Source organism: Strongylocentrotus purpuratus, unplaced genomic scaffold (assembly GCF_000002235.5).
Source record: "Strongylocentrotus purpuratus isolate Spur 01 unplaced genomic scaffold, Spur_5.0 spur5_scaffold_1, whole genome shotgun sequence".
Lineage (NCBI taxonomy): Eukaryota > Metazoa > Echinodermata > Echinoidea > Camarodonta > Strongylocentrotidae > Strongylocentrotus > Strongylocentrotus purpuratus.
The window spans coordinates 31,958,731-31,986,537 of record NW_022145594.1 but is presented as its reverse complement, the minus strand read 5'-3'; the positions used below and the strand labels follow the sequence as shown (position 1 = coordinate 31,986,537).

Here is a 27,807-nt window from a genome sequence, read left to right as displayed (position 1 = left end):
ACCGACACCAGCCCGATCAAATCATTACATTACACTGAATGGCTAAGAACCAGTCGGTCTGGAATCGGTTCGGCAGTGTGACTGAGGGATCAGACCTGCAGACAACATTTATGAAAATATAAGAATTACAGAATAATAAGAAAATTATAAAGGTTATTTCATCTTACGTTTTTTCTTCATCTTCAAGTAGACAATGATGGCAATGAGGACAATGTTCACAACGACGCTGACACTAATTGGTAAATATAGGCCTACTGCGATCACTTCATTGTTGGAACTTGGGATACCTAAAAAATAATAGTGTACAGAAAACGTTAACATAGTCAGTGTATCAGCGCACAATATTTTGTGATTATTAGTTTTTAATTAGCTTAATTTTTCCGTAATAGATATATAGATGCAAAACTTCCCCTTAATCATTCATAGGCAAATAGATAAATCATGAGTCGAAAGTTGAGGTTTGTAATACATTTCAGGCAATCATGATATGATTTTTTAAATCAAATTTATATTTATAATTTAATGTTGACAGATCTAGTGTAGGCCTATTCTTTCATGGTGCTTTTCCAAATATTCGTTAGTCGCTTCACATTAGGATATTCGACTTACATATTGCATTGAGTATATACTATTCCATACACTTTGTGCATGACTTGTGAGAAAAGTTGGCTATATTGTATATATAAAAATATAAATATATTATAATTGACGAATATTCATGATATATGCATGAAATATATATGGTTAATATTTTTCGTTAAATCCAAAGGCAAAAGGGAAATCTTTATCTTAAAGGTGTCCGGACACACAACCCCAATCATACTTACTTTGTGTAAATATGTCGATGAACTCGCTGTCTTCGCTGAACCCGAAGTCATTCTGGCTTTTCACGGTGACTCGGTAAACCGTAGACGGTCGAAGACCCCCGATTGTCAGCCGAGTTGGACTAACTTCACAGATCTTTGTGCATTCCTCGGGGATATCGACTTCACAATACGTCACCGTATATGTTTCAGGTCTTCCATCAGACGAGTTGATTTGCCACGCGACGGAAAATGAAGTGGAAGTTATTGATGATTCCAAAACGGACACGTTACTTGGTTTTTCGGGCAGGCCTTTATGTGTTTCAAAAGAGATGGCCTTTGTCAGTCAATTATAGGCCTACATGGTCAACACATTGTTTTGGAATGTTCCTTTATATGTAAGTACAATATGGATTTATGGATGAAATGCCATCGTTGGGAATAATAGCAAAATTCAATCAAAAACATAATGTGAATTGTATGGGCAAAATCACGTGATTTTAAACTCGATTTTGGAAATCGAGTTTCTTTATATAGGATAATATCGTAGCGTAAATAGTTAAGTTTACATGGCACTCAACGACGACATCCCGGTGCCAATTTTGTATAGGACAGTTGTAACATAGGCTTCTTGATTATCTAAATGTACAAAACTTATGTATACAGGTGTTAATTCGGTTGTCACGAAGCTAGTGAAGACCAGAGCCCAGTCTTATAAAAAGCTGTGATCAATCGCAACTTTGTAAATAAAAGATAATGGGACTTCAAACTTGCGATTGATTCGGATCAATTGCAACACCTTGTAAGACGGGGTCCAGAAATTACTTATTCAACTAATATAGCTAACGAGCAAACTTACTGATTGGCACTGGTGTCAAGTAAAAGGTTAACAAAAGTATATCGATATGTAAAAGTGTAGTCCTAAGTCTGTACAACGTTGTGTAGCCTATATATGTTTATTAAGTTGTTCGGAGTGTCATCCTAAATAATGAAGTTTTTATTCTGCTTTCAAGCGTTGATTTTAAAAAAGAGATTGCTGAAAAAACACGATCGCAAAGCATTTTGCTCCTAAAAGTTACGAAGCGCTTCACAATTTACTCGAAACCAATGACAACGTAGGGCCGCTTAAAGATAAGCTTGAGTTCTGGTTAAAAAAAGAAAATCAATTCTCACAGAATCTAACGAAAGTTACACTGAATGTTTAAGATTACAAATAAATGTCATGTGCCAAACAATTTTGGAAGAAAATGTATACTGGCTGAGTAATGAGCATAGAAAGATGAGGAAATCAAGTAGTACTAGCCCTGACACCATTTGTGTTGTCCCATATACATATTTCTGTGTAGTGTGCTTGTTACTTTACCAAGACCGAGCCAAATTTGTTATGAATTTGATGACTCCAGAACCTTGCAGTACACACCAATACTTACATGCTACATGATCAACTTTTTCTGATGCATTCCACACCTTTTCTTTCACAATGCAATCGCGTTACCAGAACTCACCTTTATCTTTAATCAGTGATAAAAACACTTCAAAAACATAAGTTAAAATTATGTTAGTTCAAGGGCAATTTCTGTACGCTATCGTATAGGGTCTATCCCAATGAAATCATGCTCAGATTACGTAATTGTATACTTTAAATGCTTGCATATTTAAAAAAATGATGGACTGGGCTGATTTTGTAAAAGTCCTTTGTGATTGAGTTAGGCCTATATTTTTCTAGACAGAAAGATTCAGTCTCTGATATCGACGGTTGTCCCGCTGATACTATATCTGGCTCCACTGACCGCCTCTATACAGGTTAACAACGTAATTGTATTTAAAAATTCCCCATACCAGACGGTTATTTCTGTCTTATATTTTTCAGATTGCTTTGATTTGGTTTAGCAATTATTAAGAAGAAAACAAATTGTTTCCGAAATGTATGTAATACTGAAGCAAACCGTGGGGCGTGGAATCATCGAAATGATATCAATAAAGACTATAATGATAATAGTAGTATACAAATTTGTTCAGCTATTTATATTTACATAATGAATATGGGGGCAAGAGAATTATTTTTCCAGTGATCTTCTTCCAAATCAGCATGAAAAGAACGAGAAAGGTCAAAATTATTTTTCATTTCTATAGAACACAGCATCCTTCTCTATAAGAACTGCAAAGGATCTCTGGTAATAAAATAAGCAGCCAAATAGTTCACTCAGTCTGTGTGTATGACATAGAGGTGTGGGTACGTGTGTTGTGCGTGTGCTGTGCGTGTGTAGGGGGTGCGTGCGATTGCATGAATGAGAGTATGTGTGTGGGAGTGTGCTTGATTGTGGACTTCAGCAAATTTAGAATATTTATTTGAATTCTATTCAAATAAATTGCAATCAACTGTATTGGACTTGTAATGTTTTCCATCAGCAGAAAAGGGTAATACATTACTATCCAAGATGGAAGAAGTCAGAAACAGATGAACTTACGTGTTAAAAGAAAGAAAGGCTGTAGACGTTGTTTAGTCTACTCGGTTTCTTATACTAGTTCGTCTTCTCTCCTCAAAAATCTATTATTTCGCTAGCACTTCATGTTCTCTTTCTTCATGTCTTCTTGTCCTTTTCCTAATTATATATTTTAACAAACACTTTAACACCCCCTTCTGCTCTTACATACAACTATTTCTAACGCACCTGAAATAATGTCAATTGACATCCGCTAATTATATGGCATGTATCGCAATTGCTGTTCACTTCCTGCTGCGGTTTACAGGACAACTCTCCCATTTGTTCCAACACACAGAATGACTAAAATTTCGAGAAAAACAAGTTTCTTAAAAAATGTATGACTCCGAGGGTCTTTTCTCCGTATGAGAGGACCTATAACGATGTGCTACCATATTAAATATATTGTGAGTACAGCCCCGAAGGAGAAGGTGTTTAGGCGGAAAAGACATTAATGATATTTTTGTACACGACAAACAGAATTAGAGTTAAAGGCAACTACTTCACAATCTACTGACCAAACTGCCAATTTGGGACTCGCATATACTTAGTGATTCATTATTTCAAACATTCGTTCAACTTTCTTATTATTGACTCAATTTATTTCAAACTTTCGTCGTTTTTTTATGATATTTGTCTGCTTTCATACAATGACCACACGTAGGCCTACACGTACAGCGTCCACATATTTTCGATTGTTAGCTTGTTTGTAAGAGTCAGATTTTCTTCAACTGGATAAATTTGGCATTTACATATATCCGTTTTTTATTTCAAGAAAATTGACAACGGCATGTTCTCAGGATAAACATTTATACACCTATTCTTTGACTTAATGGCACAGCTGGTTGTCACTAGGACGAGAGCAATGCCACCCTGCTCAGGGTTACCTGGGTAGCATTCTAACAAAGCCGTCATAAGTACAGGTGTGCAGACATCCTATTGAAACGCATGTTTAATTCAATACACGTTTCAATGTCATGTGGGCGAACTTGTACTTGGTTTCATGAAACACTGCCCATATGCCCTAATGCACAGGTAATCATTTCATTATATGAATTTATGATATGGAATTGAATACAATTCAAATAAATTACAAACTGGACTGGACTGATCAAACTTACATGTTCCACTAAGGTTAATGACAGTTTCATCTCTTCCCGCGGTGCTTTCCGCCGTGCACTTGTAGTTCCCGTGATCAATGTCCGGATGTACGTCCACGATGTTCAACGTACTCGTCACCATGCTCTGATAATCGCTGTTCACCTCGGTATTTACGACCAACGTCCTGTTCCAAAGCGCTACGGAGTGGTTGCCGAGCCGTTCCCAGTTGACCTGTGGGCTGGGGTTGCCCTTAATGATGCAGGATAGAGAGGCGGCCTTGCCCTCGTTGGCCGTCGTCCGGTTGTTGGCCTTGTTTTCTATAGTAGGCGGAACTGAACAGAAAGAGCACCAAATTATTTTGTGAGGTAGAATGTTACAACAATATTTTTGTTTGTAAAGGTACGTCAGGAATCATCTGCATGGATAAAAACTTCTCTGATGTCGGCACTGTCATATTTTCTTTGACACCATCACGGATAGTTTCTGTGAGAATTGTAAAATACTCCTTTACAGTAACCCATATTGACTGATTCCTAACCATTCCCACTGTAATTTAGTACTGTAGTTTTATTGAAAATACAATCAGATTCCTATCTATTTTGCATCAGAGGACGGCTCTACATTAAAGCATGTTTCAAAAGAAACACCAAATTTCAAAGAAATTAGATTTGGGAATACACATCAATTTCTTGTGCGAAGATGGCAGTCATTAACAACTCACTACAGAGTGATGTTAGCTGCAAATGTTCTGTTTTAAAATGAAATGATCTACAACGAACAATTGACAACTGGAGTGCCTTCTTGAGGTACGTGTCTGAAATGTTTTCATTAACTATGAGAAAAGCTCGTCACTCACAACGCACGATGAGTTGGTCATCATTGCTGCTCCTTGGCGGAATGTTATTGTTAGCGATGCACCTGTATACCCCTCCATGATGCCTTCGGACCTCCCTGAATCTCAGCAGCTGGGAGCCATCTTCCTTGGTCAGCTGGTCAAGCGTTAACCCTTCATTGTTGGCCATCACCCAGGTCAGAGATGGTCTGGGGTTGCCGTCAGCCCGGCAGCTGAATTCCAGGTCAGCTGTGCCCTCAGTGACTTGGCGGCCGGGCATGTTCCTAGAGATCGTGGGCATTTTTGGTGCATCTGAGATGAATTACATAAAACACAGACTTAGTGTCCATTTCTTTTATAAAACAGTATAGGCCGTCAAATTGTATTTTGTTTAATATTGAAAGATACCTATCTGCCAAGCTTTATTGTTTATTTACACAGGTGTAAATGGGCACCTGATATGCTTGAGCGCTAGTTACTTTGGTAGCTTGGCTATATACGACCAGGGTAATATGTGTAAAGCGCCATGAGCGTCAGAGCCTGACGGATACCGATGCTATATAAATAACCATATTATTATTATGTATTTATTACATACCAATATCAAACAATATCGAAGCTAGGACGGATTATTCAATAACATAATAAACATCTAGCATGTTATGGAGAGTATACTTTTATACATGTTTCCATCACAATATACCTGTTCTGTAATGAAAATTGAGAAAAGAAGATAGTGTGAAAATCTTTTTAAACATCACAAGTCTGATAGGAGGTTTCATGCATCATTGATGATTTAATACATAACGAAACCTATCGCCAACTGGAAATGATTGAATTCAATATATAGTCAGTGGGTTAATTGTTGTTATCTTATTCATCTCACACAAAAAGAGGTTTTAAACTAGGTTTGTCGACAAACCTCCTTTGTGAATTCGGGCCCATATGTATGTAAACACACTCTAGACTCTACGGAAAAGTTGTTAGGAATCAACTTTTTGGACGTGCATTAAAAAGTCTTAGATGTAGATCCACAATTGCAGTACATTTCGCTATTGTACCGCGTAAGTGTCATCAAAGTGACCGATCAAACTTACATGTTCCGCTAATAAGGGTGATGACAGCTTCGTCTCTTCCCGCGGAGCTCTCCGCCGTGCACTTGTAGTTCCCGTGATCAATGTCAGGCTGTTCATTCAGGATGTTCAACGTACTCGTCACCACGCTCTCATAATCGCTGTTGACCACGGTATTAACCTCCAAGGTCCTGTTCGAAAGCGAGAGGTTGCCGAGCCGTTCCCAGGTGACCTGCGGGCTGGGGTTGCCCTTAACGATGCAGGAGAGAGAGGCGTTCTTGCCCTCGTTGGCCGTCGCCCGATTGTTGGCCTTGTTTTGAATCGTAGGCGGAACTGAAAAGAAAGAGCACCAAGTGATTTTCCAGGGTAGAAGTTCACAAGAATTTTTTTCTGTAAAGGTATGTCAGGAATCATCAATTGCATGGATCAAAAAGTCTCTGATGTCGGCACTCTCATTTTTCAAACCATCCTGGATAGTAAGTTTCTATGAAAATTGTGAAATACTTATAGTAACCCATATCTGAACCATTCACACCAAAATTTCATTGAAATTATGAGTGTAGTTTCAATGAAACTATATTTACATTCTCATTAACTTTGCATCAGGGAACAGCTCTAAATCAAAGCATGTTTCAAACAATCACCAATTTCAAAATCTTAAGTCCGGGAATACTCATCAATTTCTTATACAAACATGTCTGTCATTAACAATTTACGACAGAGTAATGCTGCATAGGTTCTGTTTTAAAATGAAATGATCTAAAAGAACAAATGACAACAGGAGTGCGTTCTTGAGGTGTCTGAAGGATTGGCATGTCTTCCTTTCATCAACGATAAGAAACACTATCCACTCACAATACACGATGAGTTGGTCATCTCTGCTGCTCCTCGGCAAAATGTTATTATTCGCGATGCACTTATATACCCCTCCATGATGCCTTCGGACCTCCCTGAATCTCAGCAGCTGGGAGCCATCCTCCTTGGTCAGCTGGTCAAGCATCAACCCTTCGTTTTCGGCCTTCACCCAGGTCAGGGCGGGTCTGGGGTTGCCGTCAGCCCGGCAGGTGAATTCCAGGTCGGCGGTGCCCTCGGTGACTTGGCGGTTGGGCATGTTTCTAGAGATGGTGGGCATTTCTGGTGCGTCTGAGATGAATTACACAACAACACAGACTTAGAATCCATTTTGTTTTAAATCATTTTGTTCAAATCATTAGAAAAGACATGTCAATACCTATCTGCCATGCTTTATAGTTTATTTACCCAGGTGTAAATGGGTACCTGATATGCTTGAGCGCTAGTTACTTTGGCAGCTCGGCTACGACCAAGGTGATATGTGTAAAGCGCCATGATCGTCAGAGCCTGACGGATACCGATGCTATATAAATAACCATATTATTATCATTTATTTATAACATACCAATATCAAACACTATCGAAGCTAGGACAGATTATTCAATTACATAATAAATATCCTAAAATAAAATAAAGATCCGAAAAGTGGTCTAAAATGATCACGATATTCTATACACATACATTTTTCTATATGTAATGGAAGTTTATTCTAGCTTCCCTAGCATGTTATGGAGAGTATACTTGTATACATCTCTTGATCCCAAAAATGCCTATTCCATAACAAAAATTGAGAAAAGAAGATATAATGAGAATCTTTTAAACAACATCAAGTCCAAATTGCTGAAACAGGAGGTTTCATGCATCAATGATGATTTAGTACATAACAAACGCTATTCAACGCCTACTAAGATTATTGCAACCTCATTGGTCAATTCTTGATCACATGACATGCGCTATAAGTACTGTTGAACGGCATCTTTCTCCAGCCGTGCAATTCCGTTTGATCCTTTCGCACCATTCCACTAACGATGTACAAAGTATATGGTGAGGTAACTGAAGTCACAGTGCAATGGTACCAATGGATCAATTAAAATTGCACTCCGCGTAACAATAAACACAAAGCATGGTACGCGCATGGTGCTCGCGTGGTTTGCTGCCTGCTTAATAATAGTGCGCGCTCACTCACTTTCGGCAATTTCATGATAAGAAAACAAAATCGCAGAGATTTAGGTCTAAGAAAACTGTTCTTTAAAAAAAAAATTGTTTTAATCTCGTTGACGTCCGAGGTGTTGTATAAAACAAATAGTGAATGGCCTTTATTCGTGCATTGGAACAATATTAATAGCATTCAGTGAAAGATGAGACTGTCCATTCAACTCGGCTGCGCCTCGTTGAATAGAGCATCTCTTATCTTTCACCTCGTGCAAAATCTTGTTCCATTGCACTCATGGCCATTCACTATTTGTATAATATTGCCTACTGGAAATGATTGACTCCTGTATGGGAATAAAAAAGAATTCTATAGTCAGTGGATTAATTTTTTTAAATCGAATTCATCTCACACCATTACTGAAATATGTTACTGTAAACGCTGTTATTTTTGCGTGATTAACTTTTTTGAGCTGAGCGGCTCCAAAACATAATTCGCATCGCACGCAGTTCAGCTCATTCAAAACACACATAAAAAATCATGCTTATATTTTTGCGTGTTCTAAAATTTGTGCTTGCTGATATTTGCGCGAAATCCGCAAAAACTAATGTACCGCAAATATTTCTGCGTTTACAGTATTCATTTTTGTTTTTATCTGCTCCCTCTGAGGTCAAAGATTATTTCTATACTCACATTTGACATTTGGGACGCAAGGTTCAGAGCAGACAGTAGAGTCACAGGATGGGCTGAGAGTAGTGCAACATTTGAAGCTCTTTGTATAGTCTTCTTTGTTGAAGTTTCTCATGTAACTCAACGTGGTCCGTGTTCCAAGGGGTTCAGTGCTCTCTTCGAAGTGAGTCTGTAAGGCATTTGGCTCGGTGATGGTAGTGATACCTAGACAGAAATAAAGATACTCTTTATATGCCACATAAATAATTTTCCTGTATCATGGGATAGGTATATCAAATGTTTCAAAATTATACACAATGTTTCAAGTGCAAGATTAATCTATATCAATGTTAAAGCCTGTCTGCACTAATTTGGCCAGGAGGGATTAGACCTCCCTGTTGGTCACTGGCAGGTGGTTATCTCATCAAATCAGCTCTCAATTAACAATTAAGAAAAAGGGGATCATGGGGGATCAACGGTCACCGCTTAGGCATTGTTGGCTATATAGAGGGCGCAAGTAGCTACAAGTAGTGCAGACAGGCTTTAACGTAAACAAAAAAGGGATGTCATGGAGCTATTCAGGATCAGAAATTGATAATTTTGCAAAGCCATTGTGTTGCACAAAACAATCTTTCCCTCAATTGGTGCCTGTTGTTTTGTGCAAAATCGCTCGTGTAGGAAATGAGCGACTGTGCAGAGAGGTTATTAAAGAGAGTATGTGTTCAGGCACAATAAAAGTACATGAAGACATCAGGGACCCGTCATATAAAGCAGGCCTTACATTTCAATAATTTTAAGGCAAGGCCACTTTTCTGTAGGGCACATTCCTATATTACAGCACAAATAGGAAGAATTGGAAAGGGCACAAAAATCTCCAAGGCCAATGAGAAGGGCATTGAGGCCAATCAAAGGGGCATCCTTGGTGGCCTTGGATTAATTCAAGCCCTGTAAAGAGTTGATACTAATCGCAACTTATTTGCAATTGATATCAATCAAAACTATGTACATATTAGAGATAGGAGATTGCAAACTTGCGATTGATTGGAGGACTCGCAATGCTTTGGATCAATCGTAACTCTTATAAGACGCGGCCCGGGGACACACCAGTATGATGGGGAATGGGAATCCTTACTTTCATTTCATTGCATGGACTGTATTACCTTGTTCTGATCAAAGCGTATTCCATGCTCTATTTGGAGCAAGCTTTTCGCAATGAGGAGGGATACCTTTCTCATGTAAAACTCAAAAGGATACCATTTCTCTGCCTGAATCTGCCAAATATATTTTTTAAAAGCAGTTTAATGCATCGATACAAGATTTGATCACTGTCATCTTCATATTTTATTCAATTGAATTCAATATATTTTGCCAGCAATAAAAAACATACAGGGTTAAAACAAAAAGGAGTTTCACACAATTACAATTAAATAGATAAACACAGAAATACACAGGTATCATTTTACAAACATGAATAAATATCTACAGTAGGCTTGTGGGTGCACCATGTGAGAGAGAGGGAGGATTTAGGAGTCCTGAAAAGGATTCTCGGTAATCTTTCTTGAGGGTTTGTTAGTCCTGAAAAGGACTGTTGGTTATCTGTATTAGCATATAGTTCGAAGGAGAACTATAGCGCTTGGAGAGGATGAGTAGCGGGAATGGCTCGACGTTTCGAACACGTTGACTATCCGTCGTCAGGAGTGAATAAATATTGTTAAAAATACAAGGGACATTCCTTAGGCGGGTAGCAGCCAGACAGAAGGTGGTTTTTATATGCGGCTGACCAAATAATCAAATATAAAAAGTCTTATGATTTAATTTAAGCTATAATAACAAGTCAAACAAAAAACAATTACATGTAAAATATAATGAATTTAACAACCATTGAAATCTTTAGCAAGCATCAATATAGGTCCACCAAATATTTTGTGTATTTATGTTTAAAAGTGTTAACAAATTTCAATTCACATATTTCACGAGGATGATATTCATTTTCCTTTCTCACTATAAGGTCACTGTCTTTCTTTAAAGGTGAAATTCAAAGAAATTCACAAATATGTCAACTAATATATTACTAGAAACTGGTAAGCTAACATATGGCCATCGTACAAGTTTTAGGTCAACTACATATCGGGTGATTTATAAAAATACAAATACAACCACATCCATAGCAGCTGGGATATACGAGAGATTCGCCGGAAAAAATAACGATGTTTTAATGACGTCACTATTTGGACCAATACTGCCCAAGCATCCGACATCCCATGAAGAATGAACATAAGTGCAAAGCTATTATTTGTCAAATTATAATGAGTTTAGTGTATATAAATGTAATGGCATTTCAAACCATTCAAAAGGGAATATGACCCGATTCTGATAACTGAAATCTTTTGCTTGTAAATACACAGGATAGGGGTTAATTAACCATTAAAGAAACAAGACTTTCAAATTGAAAAAAACCCGGAATTGTATTAAGGACGGCATTTGTTCCCTCTTGAAACGCCAAACATACCGCGGTGTGTGCAGCTGAATATACAATGGCGTCTTATTTCATTTACAAGCGACAGATTCCTTTATTTTTGTATCGCTGCATTTGTCATCAAAATAAAACCATGCGCGGGGTTTAGAGTGAGGCAATAGATTATACATTTTGCCTGACGGTAGTGAAGTAAGAGAAAGAACTCAAAAGAAGATGAAAACACAGGCACTGAAAATGTGTGAGATGTCACGGGACATCGTCTGCTTGTGAAAATCATGTCCATACTGTGATCTCTCAAAATTCTCAGTAGCGTTCGGAGAGCTCTTCAGGTGCTATGCCGGGACTGTATTCAAGCGCTTTGTAATTTATAATAATCACTATTTCGAATGTTTCCAAGCATTAAATTTTGATAACCTTGTCGAATCAAAGTTTCAACTTTGCAATAATGAAAATAAAGTTATTTGTTTATATCAATGAATATCTACTTTAAATAGAATTCTTGATATGGATGTGAATGATCTTGACTGAATGTTGATGTAATTAGCATAATTGCCACTCGTGTACAGTGTAATGAAGACATTTTCATCTATTTAAATAATCTAAAACAATGCTTTCAAGTGCAGTAGGGGTTTCTATTAATGTGACATATGTTATTACCTCATTATGGTTGTTCGTTTTGCACAGTAGCTTAAGTCGGTTCGCCAGGCTTTGAGTAGTCTACTTAGCAGTTTCCCTTTCATGTAACTTTATCTAAAGTGCGATCTCGGTTTCGAAACTAGCAATATCTATTGTTAATAGCAATATTTAAAGAGAAGGTGGGATTTTGGTGAAAATAACAAGTTATTCGTGAGCTCTCTCAATGTTTTGTCAGTTTGCATAAATATCATGGTAGAAATGTCGCCTGAAAAGGATTGCTTTCCAAATGCATTTGGAAAGCAGCCATTCTCCGATCTAAAGCCTTGTCTTACACACCACTTTTTGTCTCCCCTGAGGAGTAATGATAATAACAATTTTTTTTTTCAGGGGAGCCTCATCAGCTCCAATGCTGTTCTTCCTGAGGGCCCTGAAATTATTATTTTCTCCAGCGATTGCCAGGTACCAATCTACACCCGGGTAGAGAGTGGCAAATGTGGATTAGGGTCTTGCAAAAAGATGTGAGTGCCAGACAAAGATTCAAACCCTCAACCTTTAGATTGAGAGCCAGGTGAATTAACCCTTATCCCGCGATACCTCCATGGTCGTTATATACAGGTTTTTACAGCATATATGTACCTTTAATCCATACAAGATTGGACGCTGGATTGCTGGACCCTGATCGACACACCATGACCTCAGATGACCCCTCTTCGACCTCAGGGCAGATCGTCACCTCAACTGTTGTTGGACAATCTGGGTAGATAAGAGAAGTTTGAGTTACATGTAAAATGAGAAATGGAGCAAGGACTATTGAATCGCAGTACACTAAATCAATTCCATAGGTTCCTGTGAACGTTGTTTTAATGTGCTGTTGAAAGGGTATACATATCTTATAGTTTACAAGGTTAAATTTACTTTTGAAATTAATTGTTTATCATCAAATGTCTTGTTTGACATCTTGTAGATAAATATTAAAATCTTCCAAACACTTCTTCATATTTTGCATCTACAGTATAAATCATCACAATGATCGCCACTATCACCATCATCACCACCACCAGCACTGTTGTCACCACCATCATCACCACCACCACTATCCGCACCATCACCATTATCATCAAAACCACCACCACCACCACCACCACTACAACCAGCACCGTTGTCATCACCATCATCACCACCACCACTATCCCCACCATCACCATTATCATCTAAACTAACACCACCACCACCACCACCACCATCCCCACCACCACCACCACCACCACTATCACCACCATCACCATTATCATCAAAACCACTACCACCACCACCACCACCACCACAATTGTCAACGCCATCATCACCACCACCACTACCACCACCACCACCACCACCACTTTCACCATCATCATCACCACCACTATCAACCATCACCATTATCATCAAAACCACTACTACCACCACCATCATCCCCACCACCAACACAGTTGTCATCACCATCATCACCACAACCACTACCACCACCACCACCACCACCACTTTCACCATCATCTTCACCACCAGTATCACCACCATCACCATTATCATCAAAACCACTACTACCACCACCATCATCACCACCATCAACACAGTTGTCATCACCATCATCACCACCACCACTACCACCACCACCACCACTACCACCACCACCATCACCACCACCACCACCATCAGAGATAGCAATACACTTCCGAAATGCCCTCATCAACTCACAATTGACTACCAGGGTATCGCTCATCACTCTCATGGGTTGCGAAAGCTGATCATGGATGACATTGCACTGCAGAGCTAGACCGTTATCCTCTCTTATTGGTAGATACCGCAGCTGGCTTGTGGCGTCGATACGGTTCTTGGCGTCGGCACGCACCTGCAGCGTTGCGTCGGCGCTCAAGTTCCGGCTGCCGATGAACCATTGGAACGAGGGGGAAGGGTGGCCATTGTCAGCCTGACACGAGACGGTGGTCTGCTGGTTTTCGTTGATGTTGTCAGGGATACCGGCGATTACGGGCTGGTCAGGCGGACCTGGTCATAGAGAAGTTTTTTTTTTTTAAATGTTATTTTATATTTTATTTTTAGAGCCTTGTTACGTATTCTTGTTTGCATTATGTTTTTATATTTTAAAAAATAATATTGTACGATTCTGCCTAACAACTGCGAGACGGATATTTCAATGAAAATGACATTAACTTAATCAATTTTTCATAGGCAAAATCATAGTGAATAAACTTGAGGTACAAGATGAGAGAAAGAGAAAATGGGAGAGGTAAATGAATAAAAAATAATAAAGGAGAGGAAAATGAATAATAAAATAAAGGAGAGACGAGAATGAAGAGATGAGAAGAAACAGAATGAAGGTTGACAGCATTAACGAAAATAACTAGGATAAAACTTGAATAACAATCTTAAACCTTTAGCACTACTACCAAGTTTTCAAGTTCGTATCACATAAAAAAAATTTGAAGAGTTTTCAAAAATGCCCTTGCCATTGTTATAGTTCATTTTAATCCATATTTTGGTTGGTGTCTAAGTTACTTAAATTCTCTAAGTCAAGAAAACATTTTCCATACCATTAAAGAAGGCCTAACTTTTTTTTGTCCTAAAGCAGTACATAAAATACAAGATGTTGGCATTACAACCTTCTGTAGCAATGAAAGGGGTAAAATGAAAAAAGGGACTTGAGAGTACCACTAATTATGCTCAATATGAATTTAGGAAAAATTAACTAGATTAAACTACAAGACATATACAAATACTTATTTCATACATATAACTACAATTTATGCTGTGTATTTCCTGGTTGGATCAAAACATGAATTATTTAATTTGCCCTTCCCAGGCGCGTACGCAGGATTTTTTCAAGGGGGGGGGGGGGGGGGGGGGGGGGGGGGGTAGGAGGACACATTTTTTTTTTTTTTTGGTCTCGAAATTTGAAAATTTGACATTTTGCTCCGTTGGGGGGGGGGTAAGGTCAGCTTTTTTAGGTCAACCATGGGATTTTTTTTTTTTTTTTAATTAAAAAAAAAAAAAAAAATCCAAAAGGGGGGGTTTTAGAGAAATTTAGGGGGGGGGATTACACACACAAAATTACCAAAGGGTTTAACCCCCCAAACACCCCCCCCCCCCCTGTGTACGCGCCTGGCCCTTCCTGTCACCACCAATCGAAAACTACAGTCCATACCAAACATTTTACAATATTGCTGCCAGATGAGAAGGAAATGCTTTTTGGACAGATGGCAAACGTACTGTCACGAAATTGGTTTCATTTCGTAGATAGCTATTTCGGCGTAGATGGCGTAATTCAAGTTAAATAAACGATGCTATAGTCACGTGTCAATTTCAAGAATGTTTGATCGTGCATGTTTTCGACAGTTTTAGTCTAATTACTTTTCTACCATGAATAATTACTTCTTTTCTTCTGTTTAGTTTTATAGATTAAAACTAGTGCTTTCATTTGATATATGGTTTGTTTCAATCTGATATTGGAAAGTGAAGTTATATCAATGTTTATGTAATTCTTGGAAACCTAACGAGAATAACAAATATTTAAGAAATGTGTATATAAATCAAGTGTCATCCGTGTAAACGAGCTTCCTGTCATAGTCTACATAATTGCCGTCGCCCACTTGGCACACTTACACTGTAAGGCAATTAGGCTATGTTTGGATATTTGCCCAATAAAGTATTGCGTGCAACGAAATGATTGAGATGATCGTTTGCATGTCTTTCCATGAGGAAGCCTAAGATTGATTTCTGATCTTAGGTGACGATCATGGTTAGAATCTAGGCTGTGTTTGTTGGGTCTTTTGCGTTCTAGCATTAGACGATACCAGGGATTGCTCTTTCGGTGGTCTGGTGTAGACGGCTGGTAGGGACTTACTGCGTAGCAGAGCCAGTGGCATGGTCGAGTAAGCTGACTGTACAAAGACAGACGGTCTGGTTGTTTGAAGGTGCGTGCATGAAGCAAACTGGTGCGGCCAATTGGAGTTGCATGCACAAGCAGACTAGTATAGACGTTTGAAAGGTGCAGAAGCGGACTGGTTTAGTCGGCTGGTGGTACACGACGGTACAACGGTTGGTAGAAGACGGTGGTGAAGTACAGACCTGTAAACGGTCTGGTAGTGTCGACTGGACGGTGGTCGAGAGGTGGTGCAAGGTCAACGGGGCAGTATATCTCTGCCAAAACGGATCCACGGCGAAATTGGTACCGGACTAGGCAAACATACCAGCAGAAGGCATCCTGACAAGATAAGCTGCTGGGGAGTATTTGACAGAGCTCCGGTTTCGTTACATGTGGTGTCAGAAGTGGGATCCCGTGACAATGGCACAAGGAAGAAATAGGCAGAATCGACCAACGCCAGGGGAAATGATGAAGCACTTAGAAAGGAGTATGACAGAAGTAGATCAAATGATGGAGCAACTACGTGCTTCGATGAGTCAAGCACCAGTTGCAGACCCAGAACCAGGCCGCCAGGAAGCATTTCCCCCAACTCTGAGTAGACAAACTGCATCAGGACCAACTGCAGATTCACAGATGCCAGCGGCACAGCGGGCATATGAACAAATTTCGGGCATCTGCTAAACGCGGACTCGCTCCGCGGTCTACAACACGTGAAATCTTCTTTGAAAATGCGCTAAGTGTGCAAAGAAATGTTCCTACAATGAAAAGAAACTTTGATTTCACATCAGCTCGGGTGGAAATCACATATTTAATTACTGTTCTTTCCATTGAAACCAATTTCGAAGTGATTTGTTCACTGGAAATTAGGGCCTTTTCGTCTTCAAAAGGGGACAACACTCATTTACTTTGTGAATTCTCTATGGAGGTCACGTGAAAATTCGCCTTTTTGACTGGGGTTGTGTACTTCAAGGAGCTAATGCTCGTAACTGCGACTTGTTATTGGGCCAGCTCGGGCGCCAAAACAAAGGATATGTAATCCCCTATCGTCTGATGTAACACATAATTTGATTGGTTGTCGAGAAATTAGGGCCAATTTCAATCCAATAAAAAGAAGCTTTCTGAAATGTACGCATCGACCTCCGTAATTTATGCATTGTGCGTAAGCGAAGTTTTTATACAGCGGACAATGAGGCTTACACACCGTGCTCGCAGCCGTGCGTATTTCGACCACCAAATTTGACTCGGCTCTGCGGCGATGGAAAAGACACATTTTATGTTGATTTCAGCAATTTACTAAAGGGAATTTAGATATTATGGACGATCTTTTATAGAAAAGGTGTGTGGGGATTAGATTATATCTCTCACGAGACACTGAATTCTTTAGTTTTCCTGAAATTTAGAAAATTAATGGCACTCTGCACTCGCTTTATGAGCAGATCTAAATATTCATGGTCGATCTGCTAGTGAAGGAATCGCGTATTCATATTGCAGGGTGATCCCGCCCATCTTAGACGGAGGGATGACAATGGACTGCATTGTGATGTGCATCTGCATCTACTAGACTAACATAATTATATAATTTCTTGATTTGTTTTCTTTTTTTTCGGGAGAAGAAGAGGGAAGAGATGAGAGAAAGACAGAGAGAGAGAGAGAGAGTTAACAAGTCACGCTCACATAGCGGTGTTGACATTCACACTCTCACCAGTTTTCTACGATAAACCCCTATTTCATAAAAATCGACGAGTCCGGTACCTTGGTGTTACGCTCTAGTGCACTCGAACGTTCGTCGTCTGTGTGGGAGGTACACAAAATGCCTCATTGATCTTTTGGCCGAATGTGGGTCAAATTTGTTCATATGTTAGATTTAGTTCAACCCCCCGAGAACAAAGTAGACGGCTGCCCAGTGCAGGAACTGGAGTTCATATTACACCACCGCTTTTCTCTCCATCTATGCATGATGTGGGGAGGGCAAATGATGCATTAATCGGCAGACGACCCCATATGGTACCAGACAGATTTGACGGTCGCAGTCCTGTCGAGGATTACTTGCACCATTTTGAGGCATGTGCTGGAGTAAACAGATGGACCAAAGTAGAAGCAGTGCAGTTTCTTGCTGCAAGTTTGAGAGGATCTGCTGTGAAGTTGTTAACCCAACAGCCTGGAGTGGATTTGACATACGACGAGTTGGTATACAGACTCATGAACCGGTTTGGTCTTGGAGGTAAAGCTGAGGTATACCTAGCAGAGTTGCGACAGCGTCGTCGGCAACCAAAGGAAAGTCTCCAGGAATTAGGACAAACGATACGGGAGCTGTGTGCATTGTCCTACCCCGAGTTCGATGAAAAAGGACAAGACCGACTAGCCCGTGGGCATTTTCTGGATGCCGTAGTAACACCAGAAATAAGAGAAGGATTGTTCCGTGCTCAACCTCGCACGCTTGATGATGCCATGGAAGCAGCTTTAAATACAGAGGCCTTCCTGAGGATGGAGGGTCAGAGAAACGAAGTGAAGCGTTCAACCACGTACAGTCGAGCACTGGAAGAGTGTGAGGTTTCAGCCATCCGAGAACAGCAACCAAGGAATCCTACTATCGATGAGATAGTAAAGAAGGTATTAGATGCCTTAGACATGAGAAATGGGAGGAATACGATTAAACCAGATGTACCAGATAGGAGACCGGAACAAACCAAGCCAACTAAAGTCTCGGAACGGGAAGATAACCGGTGTTTCAACTGTAATGAATTGGGACACTGGAGGAACCAATGTCCTTATCCTAGGAAAGTTAAGGGAGGAACAGCACCAGCAGCAGCAGAGAAAGCAAATACAAACTTGCAGTGGGCAACTGCAAATGGGATGACAGATGAAGAGGAGCAGACCAGAGTTGGTTCGTCTCAGGATCCTAACAGGAAAGGACTTTTCCTGGAAGGGAAAATCAATGGACAGTCCTTGAAATTACTGATCGACACCGGAGCCACCAACACTTTGATTTCAGATAAGGTGTTTGACCGGATAGAGGATAATAGAAGACCTGAGTTATTACCAGTGACCAGCGTGATACTACAAGCAGATGGAACCCCGTTGAGGACCAGAGGTAAATCAAGGCTGGAAGTGCAGATCGGAGATTCACTTGTCACTACAATGGTTACTGTGGCCAGCCTCAAGAACGAAGGCATTCTCGGGCTAGATTTCCTAGTTCAAATTAATGCCGTACTTGACTGCCAGAAGATGGAATTGAGGACCGAGTGGGGCATAATTCCATGCCTAGATAGTGGAGGAGAATCATTCTGCAGAAGGATAGTAGCGGGGAAGGAATACTCAATTCCTCCAGGACACGAAATTGTGCTAGCAGACAGAGTAACAGGTAAAAAGGTAGCACTTTGTGAAGGACTGGTAGAATCTCCTGTGAACCCAACCGAATTACGGAAAAAGGGACCCACCGTTGCCAGATCTGTCGTGAAGGCAGATGGAGATGTGTTGCCTGTCAGGGTGTTCAATCCAACAAGGGAACAGGGGATCATAAAGGCAGGCACTGCCATTGCCTCATTCTCAGCGCTGGAAGAAGTGAGCACAGAAATGTGCAATCAGACGATGCCCATTGAAACCAGTGCAAGCAGAAACATGCCACCCGACAAGCAGGGAGACAAGGACGTTGATGCCCGACGTACGACTACCCACTTCTTTCAATGTGACTCTTGTACCAAAAGTTATGAGAAGAAAGACTCTTTGCAAAGACACAAGCGGGAAGTGCATATCCTGAAGTATCGTTGCGACCAATGCGATTATCGCACGGGTAGGAAGACGGAGATGGAGCGGCATCAGGGAGCCCACGATGTAGCTGTGGTTCCCGTGAGAAAACACAGCTTAACACCTGTTTCTTCGCCAAGATGCAAACCCACTTCCCCGCCAATAACAGGGACCTCTGAAAAAGCTGATGCATCGTGGCGTCATGTAAGAATGGACTGGCGGTCGCCGCCACGTGATGATCCAAGATTGGACCGACCTCGAGGGAGGTCACCACGTCGTTACCGCTCATCGCGACGAAAATCCAAATCGCCCCAAAGAGACCTGACGAAATCGTCATGTCAAAAGACCCCGGAGTCTCCACAGCATGATGGAACGGAAGCTTCCCCTCGACATAGCCGACAATCTACGCCCGAACCAGAAGAAGAGTTGGATAACGACGAAAGGTCCCCTTCACCACTTGACTTGCGATATTCATCTAGGAAAATGGCGTCGGAGACTGCATGGGCTAGTGAGTGGACTGAAATTGCTAGTAAGAATGCTGAAACTCAAACTGACACTGATAGGTCTCGTTAAAGAATTCAGTCAGTACTGCTTGAACTTAGAACCGCTGGTTCCGGTGGGAAGGATACCTAGATGCCCATGGACGTTATTTTCTGTAAATGTGTTATATGCAGTTTGTAAATTGTTGTTAGATATCGCTCGGGGACCGAGCTAAGGAAAATAAGGGAGTTGTGTCACGAAATTGGTTTCATTTCGTAGATAGCTATTTCGGCGTAGATGGCGTAATTCAAGTTAAATAAACGATGCTATAGTCACGTGTCAATTTCAAGAATGTTTGATCGTGCATGTTTTCGACAGTTTTAGTCTAATTACTTTTCTACCATGAATAATTACTTCTTTTCTTCTGTTTAGTTTTATAGATTAAAACTAGTGCTTTCATTTGATATATGGTTTGTTTCAATCTGATATTGGAAAGTGAAGTTATATCAATGTTTATGTAATTCTTGGAAACCTAACGAGAATAACAAATATTTAAGAAATGTGTATATAAATCAAGTGTCATCCGTGTAAACGAGCTTCCTGTCATAGTCTACATAATTGCCGTCGCCCACTTGGCACACTTACACTGTAAGGCAATTAGGCTATGTTTGGATATTTGCCCAATAAAGTATTGCGTGCAACGAAATGATTGAGATGATCGTTTGCATGTCTTTCCATGAGGAAGCCTAAGATTGATTTCTGATCTTAGGTGACGATCATGGTTAGAATCTAGGCTGTGTTTGTTGGGTCTTTTGCGTTCTAGCATTAGACGATACCAGGGATTGCTCTTTCGGTGGTCTGGTGTAGACGGCTGGTAGGGACTTACTGCGTAGCAGAGCCAGTGGCATGGTCGAGTAAGCTGACTGTACAAAGACAGACGGTCTGGTTGTTTGAAGGTGCGTGCATGAAGCAAACTGGTGCGGCCAATTGGAGTTGCATGCACAAGCAGACTAGTATAGACGTTTGAAAGGTGCAGAAGCGGACTGGTTTAGTCGGCTGGTGGTACACGACGGTACAACGGTTGGTAGAAGACGGTGGTGAAGTACAGACCTGTAAACGGTCTGGTAGTGTCGACTGGACGGTGGTCGAGAGGTGGTGCAAGGTCAACGGGGCAGTATATCTCTGCCAAAACGGATCCACGGCGAAATTGGTACCGGACTAGGCAAACATACCAGCAGAAGGCATCCTGACAAGATAAGCTGCTGGGGAGTATTTGACAGAGCTCCGGTTTCGTTACATGTGGTGTCAGAAGTGGGATCCCGTGACAATGGCACAAGGAAGAAATAGGCAGAATCGACCAACGCCAGGGGAAATGATGAAGCACTTAGAAAGGAGTATGACAGAAGTAGATCAAATGATGGAGCAACTACGTGCTTCGATGAGTCAAGCACCAGTTGCAGACCCAGAACCAGGCCGCCAGGAAGCATTTCCCCCAACTCTGAGTAGACAAACTGCATCAGGACCAACTGCAGATTCACAGATGCCAGCGGCACAGCGGGCGTTAGATTTAGTTCAACCCCCCGAGAACAAAGTAGACGGCTGCCCAGTGCAGGAACTGGAGTTCATATTACACCACCGCTTTTCTCTCCATCTATGCATGATGTGGGGAGGGCAAATGATGCATTAATCGGCAGACGACCCCATATGGTACCAGACAGATTTGACGGTCGCAGTCCTGTCGAGGATTACTTGCACCATTTTGAGGCATGTGCTGGAGTAAACAGATGGACCAAAGTAGAAGCAGTGCAGTTTCTTGCTGCAAGTTTGAGAGGATCTGCTGTGAAGTTGTTAACCCAACAGCCTGGAGTGGATTTGACATACGACGAGTTGGTATACAGACTCATGAACCGGTTTGGTCTTGGAGGTAAAGCTGAGGTATACCTAGCAGAGTTGCGACAGCGTCGTCGGCAACCAAAGGAAAGTCTCCAGGAATTAGGACAAACGATACGGGAGCTGTGTGCATTGTCCTACCCCGAGTTCGATGAAAAAGGACAAGACCGACTAGCCCGTGGGCATTTTCTGGATGCCGTAGTAACACCAGAAATAAGAGAAGGATTGTTCCGTGCTCAACCTCGCACGCTTGATGATGCCATGGAAGCAGCTTTAAATACAGAGGCCTTCCTGAGGATGGAGGGTCAGAGAAACGAAGTGAAGCGTTCAACCACGTACAGTCGAGCACTGGAAGAGTGTGAGGTTTCAGCCATCCGAGAACAGCAACCAAGGAATCCTACTATCGATGAGATAGTAAAGAAGGTATTAGATGCCTTAGACATGAGAAATGGGAGGAATACGATTAAACCAGATGTACCAGATAGGAGACCGGAACAAACCAAGCCAACTAAAGTCTCGGAACGGGAAGATAACCGGTGTTTCAACTGTAATGAATTGGGACACTGGAGGAACCAATGTCCTTATCCTAGGAAAGTTAAGGGAGGAACAGCACCAGCAGCAGCAGAGAAAGCAAATACAAACTTGCAGTGGGCAACTGCAAATGGGATGACAGATGAAGAGGAGCAGACCAGAGTTGGTTCGTCTCAGGATCCTAACAGGAAAGGACTTTTCCTGGAAGGGAAAATCAATGGACAGTCCTTGAAATTACTGATCGACACCGGAGCCACCAACACTTTGATTTCAGATAAGGTGTTTGACCGGATAGAGGATAATAGAAGACCTGAGTTATTACCAGTGACCAGCGTGATACTACAAGCAGATGGAACCCCGTTGAGGACCAGAGGTAAATCAAGGCTGGAAGTGCAGATCGGAGATTCACTTGTCACTACAATGGTTACTGTGGCCAGCCTCAAGAACGAAGGCATTCTCGGGCTAGATTTCCTAGTTCAAATTAATGCCGTACTTGACTGCCAGAAGATGGAATTGAGGACCGAGTGGGGCATAATTCCATGCCTAGATAGTGGAGGAGAATCATTCTGCAGAAGGATAGTAGCGGGGAAGGAATACTCAATTCCTCCAGGACACGAAATTGTGCTAGCAGACAGAGTAACAGGTAAAAAGGTAGCACTTTGTGAAGGACTGGTAGAATCTCCTGTGAACCCAACCGAATTACGGAAAAAGGGACCCACCGTTGCCAGATCTGTCGTGAAGGCAGATGGAGATGTGTTGCCTGTCAGGGTGTTCAATCCAACAAGGGAACAGGGGATCATAAAGGCAGGCACTGCCATTGCCTCATTCTCAGCGCTGGAAGAAGTGAGCACAGAAATGTGCAATCAGACGATGCCCATTGAAACCAGTGCAAGCAGAAACATGCCACCCGACAAGCAGGGAGACAAGGACGTTGATGCCCGACGTACGACTACCCACTTCTTTCAATGTGACTCTTGTACCAAAAGTTATGAGAAGAAAGACTCTTTGCAAAGACACAAGCGGGAAGTGCATATCCTGAAGTATCGTTGCGACCAATGCGATTATCGCACGGGTAGGAAGACGGAGATGGAGCGGCATCAGGGAGCCCACGATGTAGCTGTGGTTCCCGTGAGAAAACACAGCTTAACACCTGTTTCTTCGCCAAGATGCAAACCCACTTCCCCGCCAATAACAGGGACCTCTGAAAAAGCTGATGCATCGTGGCGTCATGTAAGAATGGACTGGCGGTCGCCGCCACGTGATGATCCAAGATTGGACCGACCTCGAGGGAGGTCACCACGTCGTTACCGCTCATCGCGACGAAAATCCAAATCGCCCCAAAGAGACCTGACGAAATCGTCATGTCAAAAGACCCCGGAGTCTCCACAGCATGATGGAACGGAAGCTTCCCCTCGACATAGCCGACAATCTACGCCCGAACCAGAAGAAGAGTTGGATAACGACGAAAGGTCCCCTTCACCACTTGACTTGCGATATTCATCTAGGAAAATGGCGTCGGAGACTGCATGGGCTAGTGAGTGGACTGAAATTGCTAGTAAGAATGCTGAAACTCAAACTGACACTGATAGGTCTCGTTAAAGAATTCAGTCAGTACTGCTTGAACTTAGAACCGCTGGTTCCGGTGGGAAGGATACCTAGATGCCCATGGACGTTATTTTCTGTAAATGTGTTATATGCAGTTTGTAAATTGTTGTTAGATATCGCTCGGGGACCGAGCTAAGGAAAATAAGGGAGTTGTGTCACGAAATTGGTTTCATTTCGTAGATAGCTATTTCGGCGTAGATGGCGTAATTCAAGTTAAATAAACGATGCTATAGTCACGTGTCAATTTCAAGAATGTTTGATCGTGCATGTTTTCGACAGTTTTAGTCTAATTACTTTTCTACCATGAATAATTACTTCTTTTCTTCTGTTTAGTTTTATAGATTAAAACTAGTGCTTTCATTTGATATATGGTTTGTTTCAATCTGATATTGGAAAGTGAAGTTATATCAATGTTTATGTAATTCTTGGAAACCTAACGAGAATAACAAATATTTAAGAAATGTGTATATAAATCAAGTGTCATCCGTGTAAACGAGCTTCCTGTCATAGTCTACATAATTGCCGTCGCCCACTTGGCACACTTACACTGTAAGGCAATTAGGCTATGTTTGGATATTTGCCCAATAAAGTATTGCGTGCAACGAAATGATTGAGATGATCGTTTGCATGTCTTTCCATGAGGAAGCCTAAGATTGATTTCTGATCTTAGGTGACGATCATGGTTAGAATCTAGGCTGTGTTTGTTGGGTCTTTTGCGTTCTAGCATTAGACGATACCAGGGATTGCTCTTTCGGTGGTCTGGTGTAGACGGCTGGTAGGGACTTACTGCGTAGCAGAGCCAGTGGCATGGTCGAGTAAGCTGACTGTACAAAGACAGACGGTCTGGTTGTTTGAAGGTGCGTGCATGAAGCAAACTGGTGCGGCCAATTGGAGTTGCATGCACAAGCAGACTAGTATAGACGTTTGAAAGGTGCAGAAGCGGACTGGTTTAGTCGGCTGGTGGTACACGACGGTACAACGGTTGGTAGAAGACGGTGGTGAAGTACAGACCTGTAAACGGTCTGGTAGTGTCGACTGGACGGTGGTCGAGAGGTGGTGCAAGGTCAACGGGGCAGTATATCTCTGCCAAAACGGATCCACGGCGAAATTGGTACCGGACTAGGCAAACATACCAGCAGAAGGCATCCTGACAAGATAAGCTGCTGGGGAGTATTTGACAGAGCTCCGGTTTCGTTACAGTACTCACAAAAAACGCTTTTAAATGTCCAAAATACAAAACGAAATGTAGCAGTTGTCAAGCTATTGCGTGATTTCAGACCCTGCCTCATCCCTTTTGCAGGCTCTGTCAGGCTGCATATTGAACAGAATTAAACATCGCGAAATATTTTCAGACTTATTGAGTTTTTATCTTCCACCCGAAATTGCAAAAGACATCGCACGATTCATTTGTTTCTTGTGACCTGCATATAATAATTATGCGCCTTTGATTGAGCCAGCTAATTTTGTAGCTCCAGCTTCGTGGGGATGGGTATATTTCATTTTTTTTTTAAATTTTAAATAGCCAAAGCCACTTCAGGTATCAACGGATAATTGTTCATAGCGGGTGATACATACAATAAGGAGATTCCATAACAGGCCAATCCAATTGGTAGGCCTCTTGAGATTCTCCTTGCTCGTTTTGCATTGTGTACAGGAATGCTTTCTTTCCCTCCCATTTATAAAAAAAAAAGTCTCTTAAAAAATAAAAATCCTCCTACCATCAACAGACAGTCGGATACTGGTATCATGGCTGATGCCGAACGTGGTTGCCTGGCAACGTAGAACCTGCTCGTGCTGCGCCTTGGTAGGTTGGATGACGATGCTGCTGGACGCATCCTGTAAACGACTGTCGTCCACATTGGGGGAAAATTCTGGTCTGCCGACCCCAGATGATACTTGGACGCCATCGAGGTACCATGTGATTGCAGAGGCTGGTCTTGTTCCGAGGCTTTCACATGTGATGGTGCTTGGGGTTCCTTCCTGTAGCGTCAGGGTCCCGCCGTCATAGAGGGTTGCGGATTGTAAAGCGATGTTCACATTCCGTGGAGGAACTGGGTGAAAGGAGGATATTATGAATGATAATGATCAGGATGCTATCCATATACATGTATAACATTTATAATTTAAAGTGCTATCTAACAGTAATGTACAATTTAAACTAGGTAAAGTACACAAATGAAGTATTTTCCCTTCACAATTTCAATTCCGTCTTTGGAACCTAATTATTAATAGGCAACCAAATACATAAGCTGATTTGAGTTGTGGTAAAGGAGTTACATTCAAGAACTGGATAAAAGAAATTCTTGATTCTTGGTTAAGCAAAATTTTAAAAAATAAAAAAACTTGCTGGAAATCAGATTTACTGAAACTACAAGTTCCATTGGTTGACACAAGGTTGGACAACAAGATCAATTATTATTTTGTGTATGTTGCTCAACCTGTACATTGAAAGCTCTTTTGATACAATCACCCAAATCGTTTGTCAGATATTTCATTGCATTATTCTGGGTAAAGGCTCGTTCAGATATGATGCGGCAGTTGATGCGACGGTTTTTTCATGACATCAAGTTTACGTACGCTTCACATTTCGGTAAACTATAACACAGAGCTCCCTACCAAGACACGCAGGTCTTTTGTTGTGCGCAGTTGCCATTCAATTCCATGTACAACATCCGGGCGACTTTACCGGGCCATATCTGAACAGGCCTTAAAGGCCCACTGCACTACTTGCGCCCTCTATATAACAAACAATTCCTAATCGGTGACCATTGGTCCCCCATGATCCTCTTTTTCTTATGTTAACTGAGAGCTGAGTTGATGAGATAACCACCTGTCCAGTGACCTTGCAGGGCGGTCTAATCCCTCCTATAAACTATGGCAGATAAGCTTTAACTCTGGTTTGAATTGGTGTTTGTTTTCATTCACTACCGGAATGGTATACTACTATCTGAACTGAAAAAAAAACTTTTAAAATCTGTGTACCTTGTACATCAAGCTGAATAAACTTGGTAAGAGATGATTCCAGAGCTGGATGTGTCGCTTCGCAAGTGACCGACGTAAGATGGTCAGCCATGGACGGCGTGAACGTCACCTCCTTGCTGGACGCGGTCAGCTTACTACCGGTCACTTCCTCGTCTTCTTTGTCCCCCTGGATGATCTGGGCGGTGGTCGAGGTCCACTCCAGGTCCGCAGGGGGGTTGGCGCCAGGTTGGGTCGCGCAGATGACGGTGTAAGACTCGCCCGATAGGACGGGGACGATGTCACCCTGCTCGTGGCCTCCCGGTGTCATAGTGTCTGATAGTTTCAGGCTTACAGGTGGAACTAAGAGCAAGAAAAGGTCGTTTCATTTAAAGTCATTTCAATTGTACATGTAGCGGTTTTGAGTCCACTGAGGTTACAATGAGCACTAAAGATAAATACAAACTTGTTAGCTAACTACTCTAGAGGAAATCAGAAATTCAGAGAAGTAGACTAGTGAAAAATTGAATGAAATCGGACAAAACAATGATAAAGTTATGAATTACTATACATGTACCTATGGGCTATTAATGTTAGTTGAATCA

General features: G+C 41.5%; 1 protein-coding gene across 1 annotated transcript; it reads right to left on the bottom strand.

The window, feature by feature from the left end:
- Positions 1 to 1,897: 1,897 nt before the first annotated feature.
- On the bottom strand, positions 1,898 to 27,568 carry LOC581043 (nephrin). The gene is made up of 11 exons (XM_030978689.1): positions 27,227 to 27,568; positions 25,963 to 26,295; positions 13,810 to 14,118; positions 12,712 to 12,828; positions 8,988 to 9,188; positions 7,148 to 7,435; positions 6,317 to 6,625; positions 5,244 to 5,531; positions 4,408 to 4,719; positions 2,309 to 2,335; positions 1,898 to 1,947 (listed from the first exon to the last, which is right to left on the bottom strand). Exons 1-11 carry the CDS (start codon positions 27,531 to 27,533, stop codon positions 1,898 to 1,900), a joined length of 2,541 nt encoding a protein of 846 aa, XP_030834549.1. The 5' UTR covers positions 27,534 to 27,568.
- Between the last annotated feature and the right edge of the window lie 239 nt (positions 27,569 to 27,807).

What these genes read in the sequence shown, in the direction of transcription:
- LOC581043 (XM_030978689.1), bottom strand. Translation starts at nt 27,533, where the DNA reads ATGACACCGGGAGGCCACGAGCAGGGTGACATCGTCCCCGTCCTATCG. An exon ending in TTGCGTCCCAAATGTCAAAT is followed by an intron (nt 7,436 to 8,987) that starts GTGAGTATAGAA and finishes AATTCATCTCAG; the next exon opens with ACGCACCAGAAATGCCCACC. An exon ending in TGACCAACTCATCGTGCGTT is followed by an intron (nt 4,720 to 5,243) that starts GTGAGTGACGAG and finishes CTTTCTGTTCAG; the next exon opens with TTCCGCCTACTATAGAAAAC.